Genomic DNA, 20732 nt, shown 5'->3' with positions numbered 1-20732 from the left:
GCGGCCAAAGCTCTCCTCTACACTGACTCATGGATGGTAGCCAATGCTCTGTGGGGATGGCTGGAGAGGTGGAAAGAGGCTAACTGGCAGCATAGAGGAAAACCAATTTGGGCTGCAGAAGAGTGGAAAGACATTGCTACCAGGGTAGGGAAACTGCCTGTGAAGGTCCGCCATGTGGATGCTCATGTTCCCAAGAGTAGAGCTAATGAGGAGCACCAAAACAATGAGCAAGTAGACCAGGCCGCAAAGATAGAGGTGTCCAAAATAGACCTAGATTGGCAACATAAAGGAGAGTTATTCCTACCTCGATGGGCCCATGATGCCTCAGGCCATCAGGGCAGGGATGCCACCTATAAGTGGGCACGAGACTGAGGGGTGGATTTAACCATGGACAATATTTCTCAGGTTATCCATGGCTGTGAGACGTGTGCTGCCATCAAGCAGGTCAAGTGAGTGAAGCCCCTGTGGTATGGTGGGTGGTGGTCGAAGTACAAGTATGGGGAGGCCTGGCAGATTGACTACATCACACTGCCCCAGACACGCCAGGGCAAGCACTATGTGCTGACCATGGTGGAAGCCACCACTGGATGGTTGGAAACCCACCCTGTGTCCCATGCTATGGCCCAGAACACCATCCTGGGCCTTGAAAAGCAAGTTCTGTGGAGACATTCTGAGAGGACTGAGTCAGACAACGGGACTCATTTCAAGAATAGCCTTATCAACACCTGGGCTAGGGAACATGGCATTGAGTGGGTGTACCATATCCCCTACCATGCACCAGCTGCAGGCAAAGTGGAGAGGTAGAACGGACTGTTAAAAACCACATTGAAAGCATTAGGTGGGGGATCTTTCAAAAACTGGGAGCAGCATCTGGCAAAAGCCAGCTGGTTAGTTAACACCCAAGGCTCTACTAACTGAGAGGGCCCTGCCCAATCTGAGCCTTTGCAGAGAGTAGATGGAGACAAAGTCCCAGTGGTACATGTCAGAGGTTTATTAGGGAAGACAGTTTGGATTAATCCTGCCTCGAACACAGACAAAACCATTCATGGGGTTGTTTTTGCTCAGGGACCAGGTTGCACATGGTGGATAATGCAAAAAGATGGAAGAACACGATGTGTACCTCAGGGAGATCTGATTGTTGCATAAAACCTGTGTAAATATCACTGTTTGCTGAATGTTATTACCATTGTCTGTGCATAGCTGTATAATGGATGTATCATGTATGTACTTGTAGAGTTAGAATTTATATTAGTTTTAGTAGTAAGCAGGCGATATGGGGATAAGGGCTGGAATGTCCTGGGTTGACTATATGATGCTTTTATCCCCAGTCGTCTCATTCTGTTTATGTTGAATAATAAGTTTTGCACCTTTAAGAGTGTTCCAGAGAGTGAAGGGGGCAGAGAAGAAGCGCGCAGTTTGTTTTCAGACACTGCACTCCTCCTCCACATTCCTGCTCCTGGACTGTGCTGTCTGTGGATGGGCAGACAGTGGGACAGAGCTCTTCTTTTGCTTTTTAGTTAGTGTTAGCTAGCTGAGGCAAAGAAGTTCCCTGGACTGTTTTTTTTTTTTTTTCCCTTTTTCTTTGGACCTCTTGAAACTGCTCTGGAAAGAACACCCAGGAGAGCACCGGCAGCTGCAGCTGTGGCCCACCGGGCCAGGCCTGGCCTGCGACAATTCCAGCACCGGAGGGACTGATCAGAGACTGAGTGAGCTGAGCTGCAACCCGAGGACGGGGTTTTCTCAGTTTGTCATCTCTTTTAGAGTGGCAAGGGGTCTCGTTGTTTGATATTGTTTTAGTTTTACCGTTTAATAAACAGGTATTTTTCCACCATTCTCCAAGGAGGTATTTTTACTTCCCGGACCAGTTGCGGGGGGAGGGACTGATTGGATCTGCTTTTCCCACAGGAGCTACTTTGGGGGATTCTTCCACAAATTTGCTCTAAACGTGGACATCTTCCCATCAATTTCTGCCACTTTGTGCATTCCTGCGCACACACTCAGGCTGCCCCACAGCCCCATCCTGCTCCGTGGTAGCTCTGAACTCTGGCACCTACTGAAGTCCCCCCTATTCTTGCCCAGCACACAGCAAGAAGCCAGAGGAGCAGAGCACAGGCAGCTCATGACTGCCTGCAGGTGTCATTGCCCACCGTTCCTGGGCAGCCAAGAGCCTTGGTGACATTTCACACTGCCGCTGCCTCCCCTGCCCACCCACAGAGAGACGCATCTCTTGCTCTGCACCTCTCCTCTTTGCACACCTCTGCGTCTGTGCTGGCACCAGGGGCAGGTGCCTGGAAGGAGGGGGCCTTTCTCCATGGATTTCCACCGGTTCCTTGTGGCCATGCTGCTCCCTGTGGGTAAGTGGGCATTCCCTGTGTCCTGATCAGCTGCACTGGAGCTGCTGCTGCATCCTCAGCTCTGCTTCCAGTTGCTGACACTGCCCCTTCCCAAGATTTCCAGGGCAGGGGTGGGCAATGAACCAGGTGAATTTTCCCAAGACATGTTGAATCACAAAACTCTACACTTACAAATTCGTTTTCTCCTGCCCCATTTTACTACTTCACTAGAGAGTACTAAAGTAGTATTTCTCAAAACATGTTTACTGTGGCATTTGAATTGGGTTTCTTTGGGGATTCTGGATCCTATCTGCCTTTTTCAGCGAAGCTGGGTACTGTCCCATTGCTTTCTGATATCCTGGTGCCATTTCATGACATGTGATACTTTAAGGAAGTGTATTATTGTCTTCAATGCATTTCACTCCCCACCTTTCATCTCCTGTCTCTCCAGGCTGGGCCCTTCAGCAATCACCAGATACAGTTGTCCGGGTGGGAGACACCGTCACTCTGCAATGTTCTGCATCAGCAAAAAATTTCATATACATGTACTGGTACAAGTTACCTATGGAGAAGGATGCCAGAATGCAGCTGGTTGTGTATTCAGTGGAAGGCAGCAATGAAGATATTGAGAAGGAATTCCAAAATCGCTTCCAGAGTAATGGGACCAGGAACAACCATTTAGCTGTGCAGATACAGCATGCCCTACTCAATGACACAGGCACATACTTCTGTGATGAACAAGATCCACAGTGAGTCAAAGGCTGGTGCAGCACAGCACAAACCTTTCCAGGCAAGCAGGGATCTGCCTCCAGCACACACTGAGCCCTGTGTTTGAAACAGCCCCGTTTTCTTACTTGCCCCCCAGCTCATCAGGGAAAAATTGGTTTGGCTCTCTGTCTTTCCATCTATCTGTCCATCTGTATTTCTTTTGCTCTTATCTTTTTTCCAATCTCTGAATCACTTTCTCACTCTCAATTCTTCTTGTTCTCACTGTCTTGCCTCCGTTATCTCCCATTCAGATTGTTTCTCTCTTTGCTCTTTCACGTCATTCTGTCTGTCCCCCTGAATTTTCCTCTCTGTCCTCTCATACCTAGTCCCTTCCTCTTTCCTATTCCCTTCCTCCTCCATCTCACCTTCCTTACAATCAGTTACATCAATTCAAGGCCTGGGAAGCAGGATGTGGAATAGTTCACACAGCACTTTCCCTCTCCACCACCTGGAAAGACAAGGCTCACTGTGCCTCAGCTCCCCACAGGTGTTCACCTTCCTCTCCTGCCGCTCTCCCTGCAGCGCCCCTGAGAGCCCTCACAGCTCTGAGTGCTTGGGCTGCTGTGGTGTCTTTCAGGCTCCTGCCTCCCTCTCACAGGTGGCATTTGCTGTGCTCACAGGGCTCATAGAGAAGAAGAGCTGTCACACAGCTGGCTGGGACATGGAGTGTCCAGGCAGGGACTGAACCAGCCATGACTGGGGAAGACAGGGAGAGTGCATAAGAAAATTCCAGGCACCTCTGGGTGGCCTTTATCCCTCATTCCTCCATCTCCCAAGGACTTCAGAGGCAGGAGGGGAGCAGCCATCACTCCTCTGCCTTGCACACACTCACACTCACCTGCAAGCCCAGCACAGTTCTGTCTTTCCCCATCCTTCCCTCCACAGCCACCCATGCCCAGCCTGCCCCTTCCACCTGCTGCATCTCTGCAGGGTTCCTGCTATGCTGCAGAAACAGAGTTTGTGCTGACACACAGTTTGTGTCATTGCCCAGGGTTCCCAGCCAGCCAATGCCTCCTGTCATTTCTTGGCCAGCCCCACCCCGAGATGTCTCACCCTCACTCACTGCTCCCTCTGCACAAACCTTTGGGCAGCTCCAAGAGGCAGCTTGCTGACAGGGCAGGGGCTCTCCCGCCATGGTTCCCTGCTGTTTCTTGGTGGCCATGCTGGCCCCTCTGGGTAAGTGAACTCAACCCAGCCCTGAGCACCTCCACTCATCCCGCTGCTGCCCTCCCAGCTGTGCAGCCACTTCCTGGCACTGCTGCATCCTGCAGAGCTTTCTGCATGGAGGATCAGCAGGGAATGTGGGGGCACTGGGAATGCCTGAATCTTCTGCAATGGCCATCTATTTGTCATTCTTTGTGCAGCCCGTAGATGGTTCCTGGTTTTGGACACAAACAGCCCAGGATTGCACCTTGCCTATTGAGGAGAGATTGGAAATTCACCTGCTGATCTGAAGAGCTGTGCCATGCAGCTCCCTTGGCTGCCCAATCCCTTCTCACTCTTTCCCTACCAACTCACAGTACCTAGTCAAAATTTTTCCCAGTTTTTCCTCTTCCTCACTGCTCCTTCCTTTTCTTTCCAGCATTAGCCCTGGAACAGTCTCCAGACATGGTGATCAAAGAAGGCGAATCCGTGAATCTGGAATGTTCCAACAAGAAATCCTCCAGCACAGCTATATACTGGTTCATGCTGCCTTCAGAGAAGAATTCCAGTCTGACCCAGTTGGTTTATGCAGTTGAAGGTGCCAATGCAGTGGTGGAGAAGGGTTTTGAGAGCCATTTCAAGAGCAGCAAGATAAAAGGAGACAGTATCACCCTCTCAATAGAACATGCCTTTCTCAATGACTCTGGCACATACTACTGTGCTGAGAGTGATCACAGTGGTGAGACTGCTGAGGGAGCTGAGCACAAATTTGTCCCTGAACAAACAGGACCTGCTTTCCACTTGTGGCTGCTGCATGAGGCAGGGTGATCACTTCTCACTCCTTAGCGGCTCTGCTTCCTGACATTGCCTTCCTCCTCAGATGCTGACAGTTTATTTGTCCGTCATTGTCTCCTTGCCACTCCAGGCCTCCCTCTGCACTTAATGATTATTTGCACTACACTTGCTTCTGTCAGCCCTTCTTCTTCCCTTCCCTTCCCTTCCCTTCCCTTCCCTTCCCTTCCCTTCCCTTCCCTTCCCTTCCCTTCCCTTCCCTTCCCTTCCCTTCCCTTCCCTTCCCTTCCCTTCCCTTCCCTTCCCTTCCCTTCCCTTCCCTTCCCTTCCCTTCCCTTCCCTTCTTCTTTCTGTCTTCAATCTGGCCTCCATTGTCTTCCTCTTAATTAACTCCAGTCAACCTTGCACATAATTCTCAGGGTCAAACAGAAGGAGTGTTTGTGTGGGAAGTTCTTGCTGCACCTGTGCATGAAGGCAAGGCCTGGCAGGTGTGGCAGTAGCCAGCACCGTGTGGCAGCTGCCCACATGCTCCTCTGTTCCAGCGCCTTGTCTGTGGTTATTCTGTGGCCAAGGAATAGGAACAGCAGAGCACAAGCCTATGCTTGGTCTGGTGAAGTGTTCAGTGGATCCCTAATTCCTCCATGCAGAGTGGTGTCTGGGGCAGGATCCACCTGCCTTCCAGCCCTTGATCCACATAATAAAGTTTATCTTCAGCAAACGTAGGATAAAAATTACAGGTTACATTAGCAAGCTGAGCAGATAACAGTAATTTCCCACAGTTTACAATGTTCTATAGACCAGTGACTCAGATGAAGGGTAGAGAGTGTCCTTATCAAGTTCCCTGATAACACCAAGTTAGGTGGAGTTTCTGATACCTGAGAAGGCTGTAAAGATGGGCCTTGACAGCTTGGAGGGATGGGCAGAGAGGAACATTCTCAAATTCAGCAAAGGCAAATGCAGGGTTCTACATCTGGGGAGGAATTGCTCCATGCAGCAGCATAGGGAAGCACTGACCATCAGCTCTTAAGAGAATTTCCTGGGGTCCTGGTGGACAAGAAGCTCCCCACGAGCCAGCAATGTGTCCTGATGTCCAACAAGCCAGTGGTGTCCTGGATGCATTAGGAAGAGCATTGCCGCCAGGGCAAGGGAAGTGAGGCTCCACTCTTCCCTGGTGAGGCACGTCTGCAGTGAGGTGTCCTGCTCTGGCCTCTTTGGTGCATAAGAGACATGGATCTCCTGGAAAATGTCCAGGACAGGAGATGAAAGGTGATTAGTAGAGTGGAGCATCTCTTTAGGGAACAAAGGCTGAGGGAGCTGGGCCTCTTCTGCCTTGAGAAGAAAACACCAAGTGGGCACCTCATCAATGTCAACAAGGATCTGAAGGCAGGGTTCCTACAGGTAGATCCAGATTCTTCACTGTCATGCCAAGTACGAGGACAAGAGGCAGAAAATGCTGCACTGGAAGTTCCACCTTAATCTGTGACCAGAGCTTAGCTTCGGTGAAGACTGTGCAAAGGAGCAAGTGGCCTAAAGAGGTTGTGGTGCCTCTGTCTGCAGATATTCCAGAACCATGTAGAGATAGTCATGCCCCATGTGCTCTGGGATGACTCTGCTTGAGCAGGGAGGTTGGAGCAGTGACCCCCTGAGGTCCCTTCTTGTCTGGGCCATCCCATGATTCTGTCCTGCATAACACAAACCCGAGCCCAGCACAGGCCTGCTCAGGGCACTCCATATGTTAAACAGGGCCAGGAGACCAGCTCCTTTAAAAAGGCCTTTATTAAAGACAGCTCTGGGTGGGGAACCCGAGGGGTCGCGCACACCGCCACTGCTCCCACTGGACGACGCTGAGGAGGAGGAGTGCAGCTTTGTCTTTCGGCAGAGCTGGGGCTTCCATCCTCAGGAGAGTCATTAGGAAGGCAATTTTGGCTCGCAGACCAGGGGTATCCTCCAAGCTGGGTACTATCAAAATTATCGTGACAGGACGGAATCCAGCTCTGGTCAAGAGTGGGTGATTTAGTGTGGTTCTGGTGGGTTAAAGTCAAAGTTTATGTGCTGGTTTGTTGTTTTGAGAGGGTTCATAGAGTTCCCATAGCCTCTCCTTTGAATTCAGTCCAGGTGCAAGGCCTCCTGGGAGCAGGGGAGCAGGGAAGTGGTTCCCGATGGGAATGGCTAATAATCCCGGCTGAGACGGAAAGGGGTACAAACAGAGAGTATGATGGGGAGAGATACAAATACAGGGAAAATAGTAAAATCTAACAGCAGCAAATAATGGCAAGTCTTAGAATTCTAACATTCAATGTTTAACAACAGACCAACATTTCAAATTAAGACATAATCAACTTCATTAACATCAACTACGAATTACTACTCTGAAAAAAAACTCTCATATCCAGGATTTCATTATTCACAATAAAGGTGGTTCTCACCCTGCAGATTACCACGGTAACGTCCAATTTCCAAGAGCCTAAATACAGGGCCCCACACAGCAGCCATGCCTGTTCAACATCACTGACTCCTCAAATCCTGTGTCTTCTGCAAGGCTCCCCATGCACCGCCCTGCCCTCTGCTCACCCCAGGGAACTGGAGACCCTTGGCATGGACACATCAGGCACAGCCTCCTCTCTGCTGGAGTGCTGCTGCTGCTGCTGCTGCTGCAGGTGTCAAGATTTGGGGTTCCTACAAAGCAGCCCAATTGCTTTGCTTCTTTCTACAACTTCTGTAGAGGAATCTGGGGTCTTCCCTGAATCTTCTCTAGGCAGCCTGGGGAAATGAATGCAATGAGACACACTCAGAGCTGCAGCAGAGGATTTGGGAGGAGCTGCAGGCATTGCTGCTCTCCTCTGCTGACAGGACACAGGGGAACATCTTCACTGCAAAGCCCTTCAGAGCACTGGGCACTGGCATCACTCCATGTCCTGTATGGGCCAGCCTCACCCTGCTGTGCACACAGCCCAGCACAGATGGGCAGAGGCGCTGCCAGAGCTCTGTGCCCAAACTCAGGGCACACAAACTACGAGTGTCCCTTCCTGCCTACAGGGATTTCCCACTGCCTTGGGCAGGGGAACAAGGCTGGGTGGACACAGAGAGCAGAGGACGTGGATTTCTCCAGCTTTGTCCATTTGTGTCCTGCTGCTCTTTTGCAGACTGCTGCAATAAAGAGACAAGAATTATAGCTGTTCTACTCTGGCACAGAGAAGGTCAGGGTGTATCAGCACATCCTGTGGGGCACACCCTTCTCCTCAGAAGTCTCTCTGAGATGAAGAGTGTCTCAAAGGATAATCCCAGTGCAGAAGCAAAGGCAGCCTGTTCTCTCCATGACATCCCCCTCGGGAGTTAGAGAAGAACAGCTACAGAACTCTTCTCTGCCAGGCTCCAACAGACACCAGCTCTGCAGGTCAGCAGCTTCTCCCATACCTGGACAACACATCAGGACTGACTGGGAGAAGCAGAGATTCCCCATTGCAGCTTGCAGGGCTGGCAATCTGTGAGTGTGAGGGAGATTAGGGAGGAGACAAACAGCAGGACACAGACATACAAACATGCATTCCTGAGATCTCCTTGTCTTCCCATCAATTTCTGCCACTTTGTGCATTCCTGCGCACACACTCAGGCTGCCCCACAGCCCCATCCTGCTCCGTGGTAGCTCTGAACTCTGGCACCTACTGAAGTCCCCCCTACTCTTGCCCAGCCACGCTCGCACACAGCAGGAAGCCAGAGGAGCAGAGCACAGGCAGCTCATGACTGCCTGCAGGTGTCATTGCCCACCGTTCCTGGGCAGCCAAGAGCCTTGGTGACATTTCACACTGCCGCTGCCTCCCCTGCCCACCCACAGAGAGACGCATCTCTTGCTCTGCACCTCTCCTCTTTGCACACCTCTGCGTCTGTGCTGGCACCAGGGGCAGGTGCCTGGAAGGAGGGGGCCTTTCTCCATGGATTTCCACCGGTTCCTTGTGGCCATGCTGCTCCCTGTGGGTAAGTGGGCATTCCCTTGGTCCTGATCAGCTGCACTGGAGCTGCTGCTGCATCCTCAGCTCTGCTCCCAGTTGCTGGCACTGCCCCTTCCCAACGATTCCAGGGCAGGGTTGGGCAATGAACCGGGTGAACATTTTCACCACATATTTAATCATGTAACCCTGCAAAGCTACATTTTTTTTCCTGCCCCATTTTAATATTTCAGTTGAGAGTACCAAAATCATTATTTCTCAAAACAGATTTACTGTTGTATTTGAAGTTTGTTTGCTTGGTGTTTTTGGAACTTATGTGTCTTTTTCAGCGAAGCTGGGTACTGTCCCATTGCTTTCTGACATACTGGTGGCATTCCATGCCATGAGATACTTTAAGGATGTGTATTATTGACCTCTTCAATGCATTTCACTCCCTACCTTTCATCTCCTGTCTCTCCAGGCTGGGCCCTTCAACAATCACCAGATACAGTTGTCCGGGTGGGAGACACCATCACTCTGGAATGTTCTGGATTGGGGAATGCAGTCAAGACCATGTACTGGTACAAGTTACCCATGGAGAAGGATGCCAGAATGCAGCTGGTTGTATTTTCAGTGGAAGGTGGCAAAGCAGATATTGAGAAGGAATTCAAAAATCGCTTCCAGAGTAATGGGACCAGGAACAACCATTTAGCTGTGCAGATACAGCATGCCCTACTCAATGACACAGGCACATATTTCTGTGCTGAACAAGATCCACAGTGAGTCAAAGGCTGGTGCAGCACAGCACAAACCTTTCCAGGCAAACAGGGATCTGCCACCAGCACACACCGAGCCCTGAGCTTTAGAGGACCCGGCTTTCTTACTTGCCCCCCAGCTCTTCAGATAAAACATGGTATGAGAGTCTGTCTGTCCATCTGTCCATCTATCTGTCCATCGGTCTGTCTTTAGCTTGGTGTCTAGCTGCTTTTCTATACTTTCCCATTCCCGAATTGCCTTTTCACTCTCAATTCTTCTTGTCCTCACTGGCTCCACTCCTTTCTCTGCCATTCAGGTTGTTTCCCACTTCGCTCTTTTCATGTCTTTCAGTGTGTCTCCATGGCTTTTCCTCTCCATCCTCTCATACCTAGTTTCTTCCTACTTCCACTTCCCTTCCTCCTCCATCTCGCCTTCCTTACAATCTGTTACATCAATTCAAGGTGTGGGAAGCAGGATGTGGAATAGTTCACACAGCACTTTCCCTCTCCACCAGCTGGAAAGGCAAAGCCCACTGGTCCTTGGCCCCACTGGCCTGCAGGGAATCGACACACAGCCCAAGATACACCCATACCCTGTGACCTGAACAATCTGATGTCTGAGAATTGTCCCTGCCCACAGCAGGAGGCTGCCCAGGTGAGCCATGGAATGTCCCTGATGACCAGGACAAGGACCAGGAGGAAGAAGCCCAAAGGGAGTTTTCAGCAGGTCTTGTTGCTTGTTGGCCCAAGCATCTTGTCTGGCCCATCCACTCCATCTCCTGCTGCTTGCTGAAAGTCACGAGGGCTGCCCTGACTGGCTTATTCCTCTTTATCTCCAGTTCAAAAAGAGGGCAAGGGCCCAGGGGAATCCTCACCTAAATGCTCATAATCCGTCAAGAAGAGCTGCTGGGAATTCCTTGCTGGAGTGTGAAGCACAGGCTTGGTCAGGGGAGCTGCAGCTCATGTCACAGCAGTGGGGACATGGAGATGCTCTCTGCTGCTCAGGTCCTTGTGGTTAAAGCCCAGTCAGCTGCTGGGTGTTACAGGCACTCCCTCACTACCCCGTTGCCCTGGTGGGATGGGAAAAGGGGCAGAAATGACAGGTTGAGATCCAAACATAGCAATAATAGGAGAAAATAACAAGGAAAAGACACAGAAATGAAAGTCAAGTAAATCCATGGGATACACAATATTGTCACTCAGCACCGGCTGACGTGGTGCCCAGCCCATCCCTGGGCAGGGACAGGCAGCAGCTGGCCAGCTCCCCTCTGTTTCCATGCAGAACATCCGGCTGAATGGGAGACAATGTCCTTTAGGCCAGATTGGGTCAGCTCTCTCAGAAATTCTCCCTTCCAGCTGCTTGTGCAGCTGCTCTCTGGCAGAGCATGAGACACTGGAAGGTCCTGGATTTGGGGTAAGCAGTGCTTAACTACAGCTGACACTCTGTTATCACCATTATTCTCAGAGTGAATTGAAAACACAGCACTGTGCCACAGTCTCCACTGATTAAACCTGTCTTAGCACTTGCATACAGTTTTCCTCAGGACTTCCACTGAAATTTCTCCTTCCCTGAAACACTGAATTGTTTTGGAATATTACCGGGATATCACACCATAAGAGAATTCGGTAACACCTCACCTTCTCCTTCCCTTCTCCTTCAGTCTCTTATGGGACAGGAGGTCTACCAGGGATCCTAGCCCTGTTCCACTTGTTTCCTCTTTCCCTATTGTCAGGCAGAGGTCTAGGCACAGGGAGGAGAAGCATGAGGGAAATGTACTGCCAGCAGACCTCGTCAGAATTGCCTGTCACTCCTTCCCTGTGTCCCTTTCACCCCTTGCCAATGTTCTTCCAGATGTTGTTTATCCCTGTGATTGATGGGTTCCCCACCTATCCCATGAGGATTTTGTCCCATGCAGCAGAGGACACGTGGATTTTCTTCAGAGCAGAAACACCTGAGGCTGCAGTGGAGAGGCTGCAGTGGCCTGGGTGTCCTCAGCCTGTGAGCAGAGCAGCACAGAGGTGTCCCTGGCAGAGCATGAGTGAATGCAATTGCACTGCACAGCTGCTTTCTACACCCCAGGGCTCTCACTGCCTGAATCCCAGGGGCAGCCTCCACACCCCACTGGAGGACAAGTTCAGTCCTGCCAAAAAAGCCAATCTCCTTGTAGAGGCCAATTGTCAGGGCAGAGGGGACAATGCCACAGATGCTCTCTGTCATTGCCCAGGGTTCCCAGCCAGCCAATGCCTTCTGTCATTTCTTGGCCAGCCCCACCCCGAGATGTCTCACCCTCACTCACTGCTCCCTCTGCACAAACCTTTGGGCAGCTCCAAGAGGCAGCTTGCTGACAGGGCAGGGGCTCTCCCGCCATGGTTCCCTGCTGTTTCTTGGTGGCCATGCTGGCATCTCTGGGTAAGTGAAATCCACCCAGCCATGAGCACCTCCACTCATCCCGCTGCTGCCCTCCCAGCTGTGCAGCCACTTCCTGGCACTGCTGCATCCTGCAGAGCTTTCTGCATGGAGGATCAGCAGGGAATGTGGGGGCACTGGGAAGGCCTGAATCTTCTGCAATGGCCATCTATTTGTCATACTTTGTGCAGCCTGTAGATGGTTCCTGGGTTTGGATACAAACAGCCCAGGATTGCACCTTGCCTATTGAGGAGAGATTGGAAATTCACTTGCTGATCTGAAGAGCTGTCCCATGCCTTGAACAGCTCCCTTGGCTGCCCAATCCATTCTCACTCTTTTCCTACTACACCACAGTGCCTAGTTGAAATTTTCCCCATTTTTTCCTCTTCCTCACTACTCCTACTTTTCCTTTCCAGCGTTAGCCCTGGAACAGTCTCCAGACATGGTGATCAAAGAAGGCGAATCCGTGAATCTGGAATGCTCCCAGAAGAAATCTTCCAACAGAGCTATGTACTGGTTCATGCAGCCTTCAGAGAAGAATTCCAGTCTGACCCAGTTGGTTTATGCAGTTGAAGGTGCCAATGCAGTGGTGGAGAAGGGTTTTGAGAGCCATTTCAAGAGCAGCAAGATAAAAGGAGACAGTATCACCCTCTCAATAGAACATGCCTTTCTCAATGACTCTGGCACATACTACTGTGCTGAGAGTGATCACAGTGGTGAGACTGCTGAGGGTGCTGAGCACAAACTTGTCCCTGCACAAACAGGACCTGCTTTCCACTTGTGGCTGCTGCACGAGACAGGGTGATCACTTCTCATTTGCTGCTCTGCTTCCTGGCCTTGCCTTCCTCCTCTTCTCAGATGCTGACAGTTTATTTGTCCATCATTGTCTCCTTACCACTCCAGGCCTCCCTTAACATGGAAGTCTTTTTTGCACTACACTTGCTTCTGTCAGCCCTTCTTCTTCTCTCTGTCTCCCTTCCCTTCCCTTGCTTCTTTCTGTCTTCAATCTGCACTCCATTGTCTTCCTCTTACTTAACTCCTGTCAACCCTGCTCACACTTCTCACTGTGAAATGGAAGGAGTGTTTGTGTGGGAAGTTCTTGCTGCACCTGTGCATGAAGGCAAGGCTTGGCAGGTGTGGCAGTAGCCAGCACCATGTGGCAGCTGCCCACATGCTCCTCTGTTCCAGCGCCTTGTCTGTGGTTATTCTGTGGCCAAGGAATAGGAACAGCAGAGCACAAGCCTGTGCTTGATCTGGTAAAGTGTTCAGTGGATCCCTAAGTCCTCCATGTAGAGTTGTGTCTGGGGCAGGATCCACCTGCCATCCAGCACTTTATCCACATAACACTGTTCAGCTTTACAAAAAACATTCTAAAGATACTAGATATATTCACAAGCTGTGCAGCTAATAGAGATTTCCAAGTCGTTACAGTGTTCTGTTCATCTGTGGTTCTGGTGATGGAGCAGAGAGTCTCCTCATGAACTTCACTGATAACACCAAATTAGGAGGAATTGCTGATAGCCCACAGTGCTGTGCAGTTCTTCAGATGGGCCTTGACAGGTGTGAGGAATGCGCAAAGAGGAGCATCCTGAAATTCAGCAAAGGCAAGTGCAGGATTTTACGTGAGTGGAAAAATAACCTCCCTTACCAGCACAGGCGGGGGGCTGACCTGCTGGTGAGCAGCAGTTCAGAGAAGGACCTGAGGGTCCTGGTGGACAAGAAGCTCCCCATGAACCAGCAATGTGTCCTGGTGGCCAAGAAGCCAGAGGTGTCCTGGAATGCATCAGGAAGGGCATTGCCAGCAGGGCAAGGGAGGTGGATCCAGGTTCTTCACTGTGATGCCAAGCACAAGCACAAGAGGCCAAGGGTAGACAATGCTGCACAGGATGTTCCACCTGAATCTAAGGTCAGAGCTTTGCACTGTGATAGACTGTTCCCCTGGAAGAGATTGCCCAAAGAAATTGTGGAGTCTATTGGGAGATATCCCAGAACCATCTGGATACAATTGTGTGCCACGTGCTCTGGGATGACTCTGCTTGAGCAGGGACATTGGAGCAGTGACCCCCTGAGGTCCCTTCTTAGAGGGTTTGTCCTGGTTTAGAGCAAATTTGGGAGAGAATCCAAAAAGGGGCTCCGGTAGGAAAGCAAATTCAATCGAGCCCTCTCCCCAACCAGTCCGGTAGAAAATACCTCCTTGGAGAAAAGTGGAAAAAACCTGTTTATTATACAATAAATCCTAAACAATATTACACAGTAAAACCCCTTGCCGCTCCAAAAGAGATGACAAACTGAGAAAGTCCCCTCCCAGGGCTGCAGCTCAGCTCATTCAGTCTCTGATCAGTCCCTCAGGCGCTGGAAATGCCGCGGCCCAGGCCCGGCCCGGTGGGCCCAGGTGTGAGCTGCTGGTGCCCTGCTGGTGTTCAGGCCAGAGCAGCTTTGAACAGGCCCAGAGAAAGGGAAAAAACCCCATAGGCCAGGGAACGTCTTTGCCTCATCTAGCTAAACTAACTAAAGACAAAAAAGAGCTCTGTCCCACAGACAACACAGTCCAGAGCAGGAATGTGGAGGAGGGAGAGCAGTGCCTAGAAAATAAAAACTGTGCATTTCTCCTCTCCCCCCTTCACTCTCTGCAACAAGTCTTAAATGGGCAAAACTTATTATTCAGCAAAACAGAATGAGAAGATTTGGGATAAAAGTATCATGTAGTAAACGCAGGACACTGGCCCATCCCATGATTCTGTCCTGCATGACACACACCCGTGCACAGCACAGGCCTGCTCAGGGCACTCCAGGTGCTTCCCACCCTGCACATTCCCATGCTAATGTCCAAACTTCCCAGAGCCTAAATACAGGGCCCCACACAGCAGCCATGCCTGTTCAACATCACTGACTCCTCAAATCCTGTGTCTTCTGCAAGGCTCCCCATGCACCGCCCTGCCCTCTGCTCACCCCAGGGAACTGGAGACCCTTGGCATGGACACATCAGGCACAGCCTCCTCTCTGCTGGAGTGCTGCTGCTGCTGCTGCTGCTGCAGGTGTCAAGATTTGGGTTTCCTACAAAGCAGCCCAATCTCTTTGCTTCTTTCTACAACTTCTGTAGAGGAATCTGGGGTCTTCCCTGAATCTTCTCTAGGCAGCCTGGGGAAATGAATGCAATGGGACACACTCAGAGCTGCAGCAGAGGATTTGGGAGGAGCTGCAGCCATTGCTGCTCTCCTCTGCTGACAGGACACAGGGGAACATCTTCACTGCAAAGCCCTTCAGAGCCCTGGGCACTGGCATCACTCCATGTCCTGTATGGGCCAGCCTCACCCTGCCGTGCACACAGCCCAGCACAGATGGGCAGAGGCGCTGCCAGAGCTCTGTGCCCAAACTCAGGGCACACAAACTACGAGTGTCCCTTCCTGCCTACAGGGATTTCCCACTGCCTTGGGCAGGGGAACAAGGCTGGGTGGACACAGAGAGCAGAGGACATGGTTTTCTCCAGATTTGTCCATTTGTGTCCTGCTGCTCTTTTGCAGACTGCTGCAATAAAGAGACAAGGATTATAGCTGTTCTTCTCTGGCACAGAGAAGGTCAGGGTGTATCAGCACATCCTGTGGGGCACACCCTTCTCCTCAGAAGTCTCTCTGAGATGAAATGTGTCTCAAAGGATAATCCCAGTGCAGAAGCAAAGGCAGCCTGTTCTCTCCATGACATCCCCCTCGGGAGTTAGAGAAGAACAGCTACAGAACTCTTCTCTGCCAGGCTTCAAGAGACACCAGCTCTGCAGGTCAGCAGCTTCTCCCATACCTGGACAACACGTCGGGCCTGACTGGGAGAAGCAGAGATTCCCCATTGCAGCTTGCAGGGCTGGCAATCTGTGAGTGTGAGGGAGGCTAGGGAGGAGACAAACAGCAAGACACAGGCACACAAACATGCATTCCTGAGATCTCCTTGTCTTCCCATCAATTTCTGCCACTTTGTGCATTCCTGCGCACACACTCAGGCTGCCCCACAGCCCCATCCTGCTCCGTGGTAGCTCTGAACTCTGGCACCTACTGAAGTCCCCCCTACTCTTGCCCAGCACACAGCAAGAAGCCAGAGGAGCAGAGCACAGGCAGCTCATGACTGCCTGCAGGTGTCATTGCCCACCGTTCCTGGGCAGCCAAGAGCCTTGGTGACATTTCACACTGCCGCTGCCTCCCCTGCCCACCCACAGAGAGACGCATCTCTTGCTCTGCACCTCTCCTCTTTGCACACCTCTGCGTCTGTGCTGGCACCAGGGGCAGGTGCCTGGAAGGAGGGGGCCTTTCTCCATGGATTTCCACCGGTTCCTTGTGGCCATGCTGCTCCCTGTGGGTAAGTGGGCATTCCCTGTGTCCTGATCAGCTGCACTGGAGCTGCTGCTGCATCCTCAGCTCTGCTTCCAGTTGCTGGCCCTGCCCCTTCACAAGATTTCCAGGGCAGGGGTGGGCAATGAACCAGGTGAGCCTTTCCACCTGCTATTGAATCAGGAAACTCTGCGAGATTAAAAGTTTTTTTTCCTGTCCCCTTTTAATACTTCCCTTGAATGTTCCAAAATCATTATTTCTCGAAACAGATTCACTGTTGCATTTGAAGCTGATTTTTTTCGGGATTTTCATTCTATGTATCATGTTTTAGAGAAGCAGATGACAGTCCAATAACTTTCTGATATCCTAATGTCATTAGACTCATGTTTCAAGCATTTGTGTTTCTGTCCTCTTCAATGCATTTCACTCCCCACCTTTCATCTCCTGTCTCTCCAGGCTGGGCCCTTCAGCAATCACCAGATACAGTTGTCCGGGTGGGAGACACCGTCACTCTGCAATGTTCTGCATCAGCGAAAACTTTTGTAAACATGTACTGGTACAAGTTACCCATGGAGAAGGCTGCCAGAATGCAGCTGGTTGTGTATTCAGTGGAAGGCAGCAAAGCAGATATTGAGAAGGAATTCCAAAATCGCTTCCAGAGTAATGGGACCAGGAACAACCATTTAGCTGTGCAGATACAGCATGCCCTACTCAATGACACAGGCACATACTTCTGTGCTGAACAAGATCCACAGTGAGTCAAAGGCTGGTGCAGCACAGCATAAACCTTTCCAGGCAAACAGGGATCTGCCACCAGCACACACTGAGCCCTGTGTTTGACAGAGCTCCATTTTCTTACTAGCCCTCCAGCTCATCAGGGAAAAATTGGTTTGGCTATCTGTCTGTCCATCTATCTGTCCATCTGTATTTCTTTGCTCTTCTATTCTTGCCCATCTCTGAATCACTTTCTCACTCTCAATTCTTCTTGTCCTCACAGTCTGACCTCCATTATCTCCCATTCAGATTGTTTCTGTCTTTGCTCTTTCACGTCATTCTGTCTGTCCCCCTGAATTTTCCTCTCTGTCCTCTCATACCTAGTCCCTTCCTCTTTCCTATTCCCTTCCTCCTCCATCTCACCTTCCTTACAATCAGTTACACCAATTCAAGGCCTGGGAAGCAGGATGTGGAATAGTTCACACAGCACTTTCCCTCTCCACCACCTGGAAAGACAAGGCTCACTGTGCCTCAGCTCCCCACAGGTGTTCACCTTCCTCTCCTGCCGCTCTCCCTGCAGCGCCCATGAGAGCCCTCACAGCTCTGAGTGCTTGGGCTGCTGTGGTGTCTTTCAGGCTCCTGCCTCCCTCTCACAGGTGGCATTTGCTGTGCTCACAGGGCTCATAGAGAAGAAGAGCTGTCACACAGCTGGCTGGGACATGGAGTGTCCAGGCAGGGACTGAACCAGCCATGACTGGGGAAGACAGGGAGAGTGCATAAGAAAATTCCAGGCACCTCTGTGTAGCCTTTATCCCTCATTCCTCCATCTCCCAAGGACTTCAGAGGCAGGAGGGGAGCAGCCATCACTCCTCTGCCTTGCACACACTCACACTCACCTGCAAGCCCAGCACAGTTCTGTCCTTCCAATCCCATCCTTCCCTCCACAGCCACCCATGCCCAGCCTGCCCCTTCCACCTGCTGCATCTCTGCAGGGTTCCTGCTATGCTGCAGAAACAGAGTTTGTGCTGACACACAGTTTGTGTCATTGCCCAGGGTTCCCAGCCAGCCAATGCCTCCTGTCATTTCTTGGCCAGCCCCACCCCGAGATGTCTCACCCTCACTCACTGCTCCCTCTGCACAAACCTTTGGGCAGCTCCAAGAGGCAGCTTGCTGACAGGGCAGGGGCTCTCCCGCCATGGTTCCCTGCTGTTTCTTGGTGGCCATGCTGGCCCCTCTGGGTAAGTGAACTCAACCCAGCCCTGAGCACCTCCACTCATCCCGCTGCTGCCCTCCCAGCTGTGCAGCCACTTCCTGGCACTGCTGCATCCTGCAGAGCTTTCTGCATGGAGGATCAGCAGGGAATGTGGGGGCACTGGGAATGCCTGAATCTTCTGCAATGGCCATCTATTTGTCATTCTTTGTGCAGCCCGTAGATGGTTCCTGGTTTTGGATACAAACAGCCCAGGATTGCACCTTGCCTATTGAGGAGAGATTGGAAATTCACCTGCTGATCTGAAGAGCTGTGCCATGCAGATCCCTTGGCTGCCCAATCCCTTCTCACCCTTTCCCTACCAACTCACAGTACCTAGTCAAAATTTTTCCCAGTTTTTCCTCTTCCTCACTGCTCCTTCCTTTTCTTTCCAGCATTAGCCCTGGAACAGTCTCCAGACATGGTGATCAAAGAAGGCGAATCCGTGAATCTGGAATGTGCCAACAAGAAATCCTCCAGCTCAGTCATGTACTGGTACCTGCTGCCTTCAGAGAAGAATTCCAGTCTGACCCAGTTGGTTTATGCAGTTGAAGGTGCCAATGCAGTGGTGGAGAAGGGTTTTGAGAGCCATTTCAAGAGCACCAAGATAAAAGGAGACAGTATCACCCTCTCAATAGAACATGCCTTTCTCAATGACTCTGGCACATACTACTGTGCTGAGAGTGATCACAGTGGTGAGACTGCTGAGGGAGCTGAGCACAAACTTGTCCCTGAACAAACAGGACCTGCTTTCCACTTGTGGCTGCTGCATGAGGCAGGGTGATCACTTCTCATTTGCTGCTCTGCTTCCTGGCCTTGCCTTCCTCCTCTTCTCAGATGCTGACAGTTTATTTCTCCAGCCTTCTCTCCTTGCTACTCCAGGCCTCCCTCTGCATTTAAGTCTTATTTGCGCTACACTTGCTTCTGTCAGCCCTTCTTCTTCTCTTTTTGTCTCCCTTCCCTTCCTTTCCCTAGCTTCTTCTTTCTGTCTTCAATCTGCACTCCACTGTCTTTGTCTTACTTATCTCCAGTCAACCCTGCTCACACTTCTCACTGTGAAACGGAAGGAGTGTTTGTGTGGGAAGTTCTTGCTGCACCTGTGCATGAAGGCAAGGCCTGGCAGGTGTGGCAGTAGCCAGCACCGTGTGGCAGCTGCCCACATGCTCCTCTCTTCCAGCACCTTGTCTGTGGTTGTTCTGTGGCCAAGGAATAGGAACAGCAGAGCACAAGCCCGTGCTTGATCTGGTGAAGTGTTCAGTGGATCCCTAAGTCCTTCATGTAGAGTGGTGTCTGGGGCAGGATCCACCTGCCTTCCAGCCCTTCATCCACACAATACAGTTTATCTTCAGCAAATGTAGGGTAAAAATTACGGGTTACATTAGCAAACTGAGCAGATAACAGAAATTTCCCATAGGTTACAGTGTTCTATATATCAGTGACTTAGATAAAGGGTAGAGAGTGTCCTTATCAAGTTCCCTGATAACAGCAAGTTAGGTGGAGTTTCTGATAGCTGAGAAGGCTGTGCAGCCCTTCAGATGGGCCTTGACAGCTTGGAGGGGTGGGCAGAGAGGAACATTCTCAAATTCAGCAAAAGCAAATGCAGGCTTCTGTCCCTGGGGAGGAATTGCTGCATGCAGCAGCATATGGAAGCACTGAGCGTCTGGGAAGCAGCTCTTCAGAGAAGGACCTGGGGTCCTGCTGGACAAGAATCTCTCCATGAGACAGCAATTTGTCCTGGTGGCCACGAAGCCAGTGGTGTCCTGGGATGCATTAGGAAGAGCATTGCCAGCAGTGGGAGGGAATTGAAGATCCACTTATCATCTTCCCATTCTGGGTTCCTTGATGCAAAAGAGCTCCTGGAGATTGTCCAGGAAAGGAGATGAAAGGTGATTCGTAGAGTGGAGCATCTCTTCAGAGAACAAAGGCTGAGGGAGCTGGGCCTGTTCTGTCCTGAGAAGAAACAACTAAGTGGCCACGTCATCAATGTCTACAAGTATTTGTAGGAAGGGTTCCTAGAGGTGGATCCAGGTCCTTCACTGCGATGCCAAGCACTAGGACAAGAGGCACAAAATGATGGACAGGAAGTTCCACCTGAGTCTGTGTTAAGAGCATTACCCTGGAGAAAATGGTGCAAAGAAGCAGATAGGCCAAAGAGGTTGTGGACCCTCATTCTCTGTGGATATATTCCAGAAGCATGTGGAGACAGTTGTGTGCCCTGTGCTCTGGGATGACTCTGCTTGAGCAGAGACATTGGAGCAGTGACTCCCTGAGGTCCCTTCCCAGCTGGCTCATCCCATGATTCTGTCCTGCATAACACACACCCGTGCACAGCACA

The 20732-nt window shown here is 51.0% G+C and overlaps 1 protein-coding gene and 2 gene segments (V, D, J or C); all 3 read left to right on the top strand.

Moving 5' to 3' along the window:
- Positions 1–2280: 2280 nt before the first annotated feature.
- On the top strand, positions 2281–3086 carry LOC132087580 (T cell receptor alpha variable 5-like). The segment is given in 2 exon segments: positions 2281–2354; positions 2785–3086. Coding segments are annotated over 2 exon segments (345 nt in total).
- A 1140-nt stretch (positions 3087–4226) lies between these two features.
- On the top strand, positions 4227–9742 carry LOC132087579 (uncharacterized). The gene is made up of 4 exons (XM_059493935.1): positions 4227–4277; positions 4684–4983; positions 7470–7478; positions 9441–9742. The coding sequence occupies exons 1-4, from the start codon at positions 4235–4237 to the stop codon at positions 9740–9742; spliced, it is 654 nt and encodes a 217-aa protein (XP_059349918.1). The 5' UTR covers positions 4227–4234.
- Positions 9743–16313: 6571 nt separating this feature from the next.
- LOC132087578 (T cell receptor alpha variable 5-like) lies at positions 16314–17192 on the top strand. The segment is given in 2 exon segments: positions 16314–16462; positions 16891–17192. Coding segments are annotated over 2 exon segments (345 nt in total).
- Positions 17193–20732: the final 3540 nt, after the last annotated feature.

This window comes from Ammospiza nelsoni, chromosome 2 (assembly GCF_027579445.1).
Source record: "Ammospiza nelsoni isolate bAmmNel1 chromosome 2, bAmmNel1.pri, whole genome shotgun sequence".
Classification (NCBI taxonomy): domain Eukaryota; kingdom Metazoa; phylum Chordata; class Aves; order Passeriformes; family Passerellidae; genus Ammospiza; species Ammospiza nelsoni.
The sequence above is the reverse complement of the archived record's forward strand: the minus strand, read 5'-3'. Positions and strand labels throughout refer to the sequence as shown.

Bases quoted from the DNA above. Each gene is read 5' to 3' on its own strand.
- LOC132087579 (XM_059493935.1), top strand. From the start codon at position 4,235: ATGGTTCCCTGCTGTTTCTTGGTGGCCATGCTGGCCCCTCTGG. The intron at 4,278-4,683 runs GTAAGTGAACTC...TTTTCTTTCCAG, and splicing joins GGCCATGCTGGCCCCTCTGG to CATTAGCCCTGGAACAGTCT.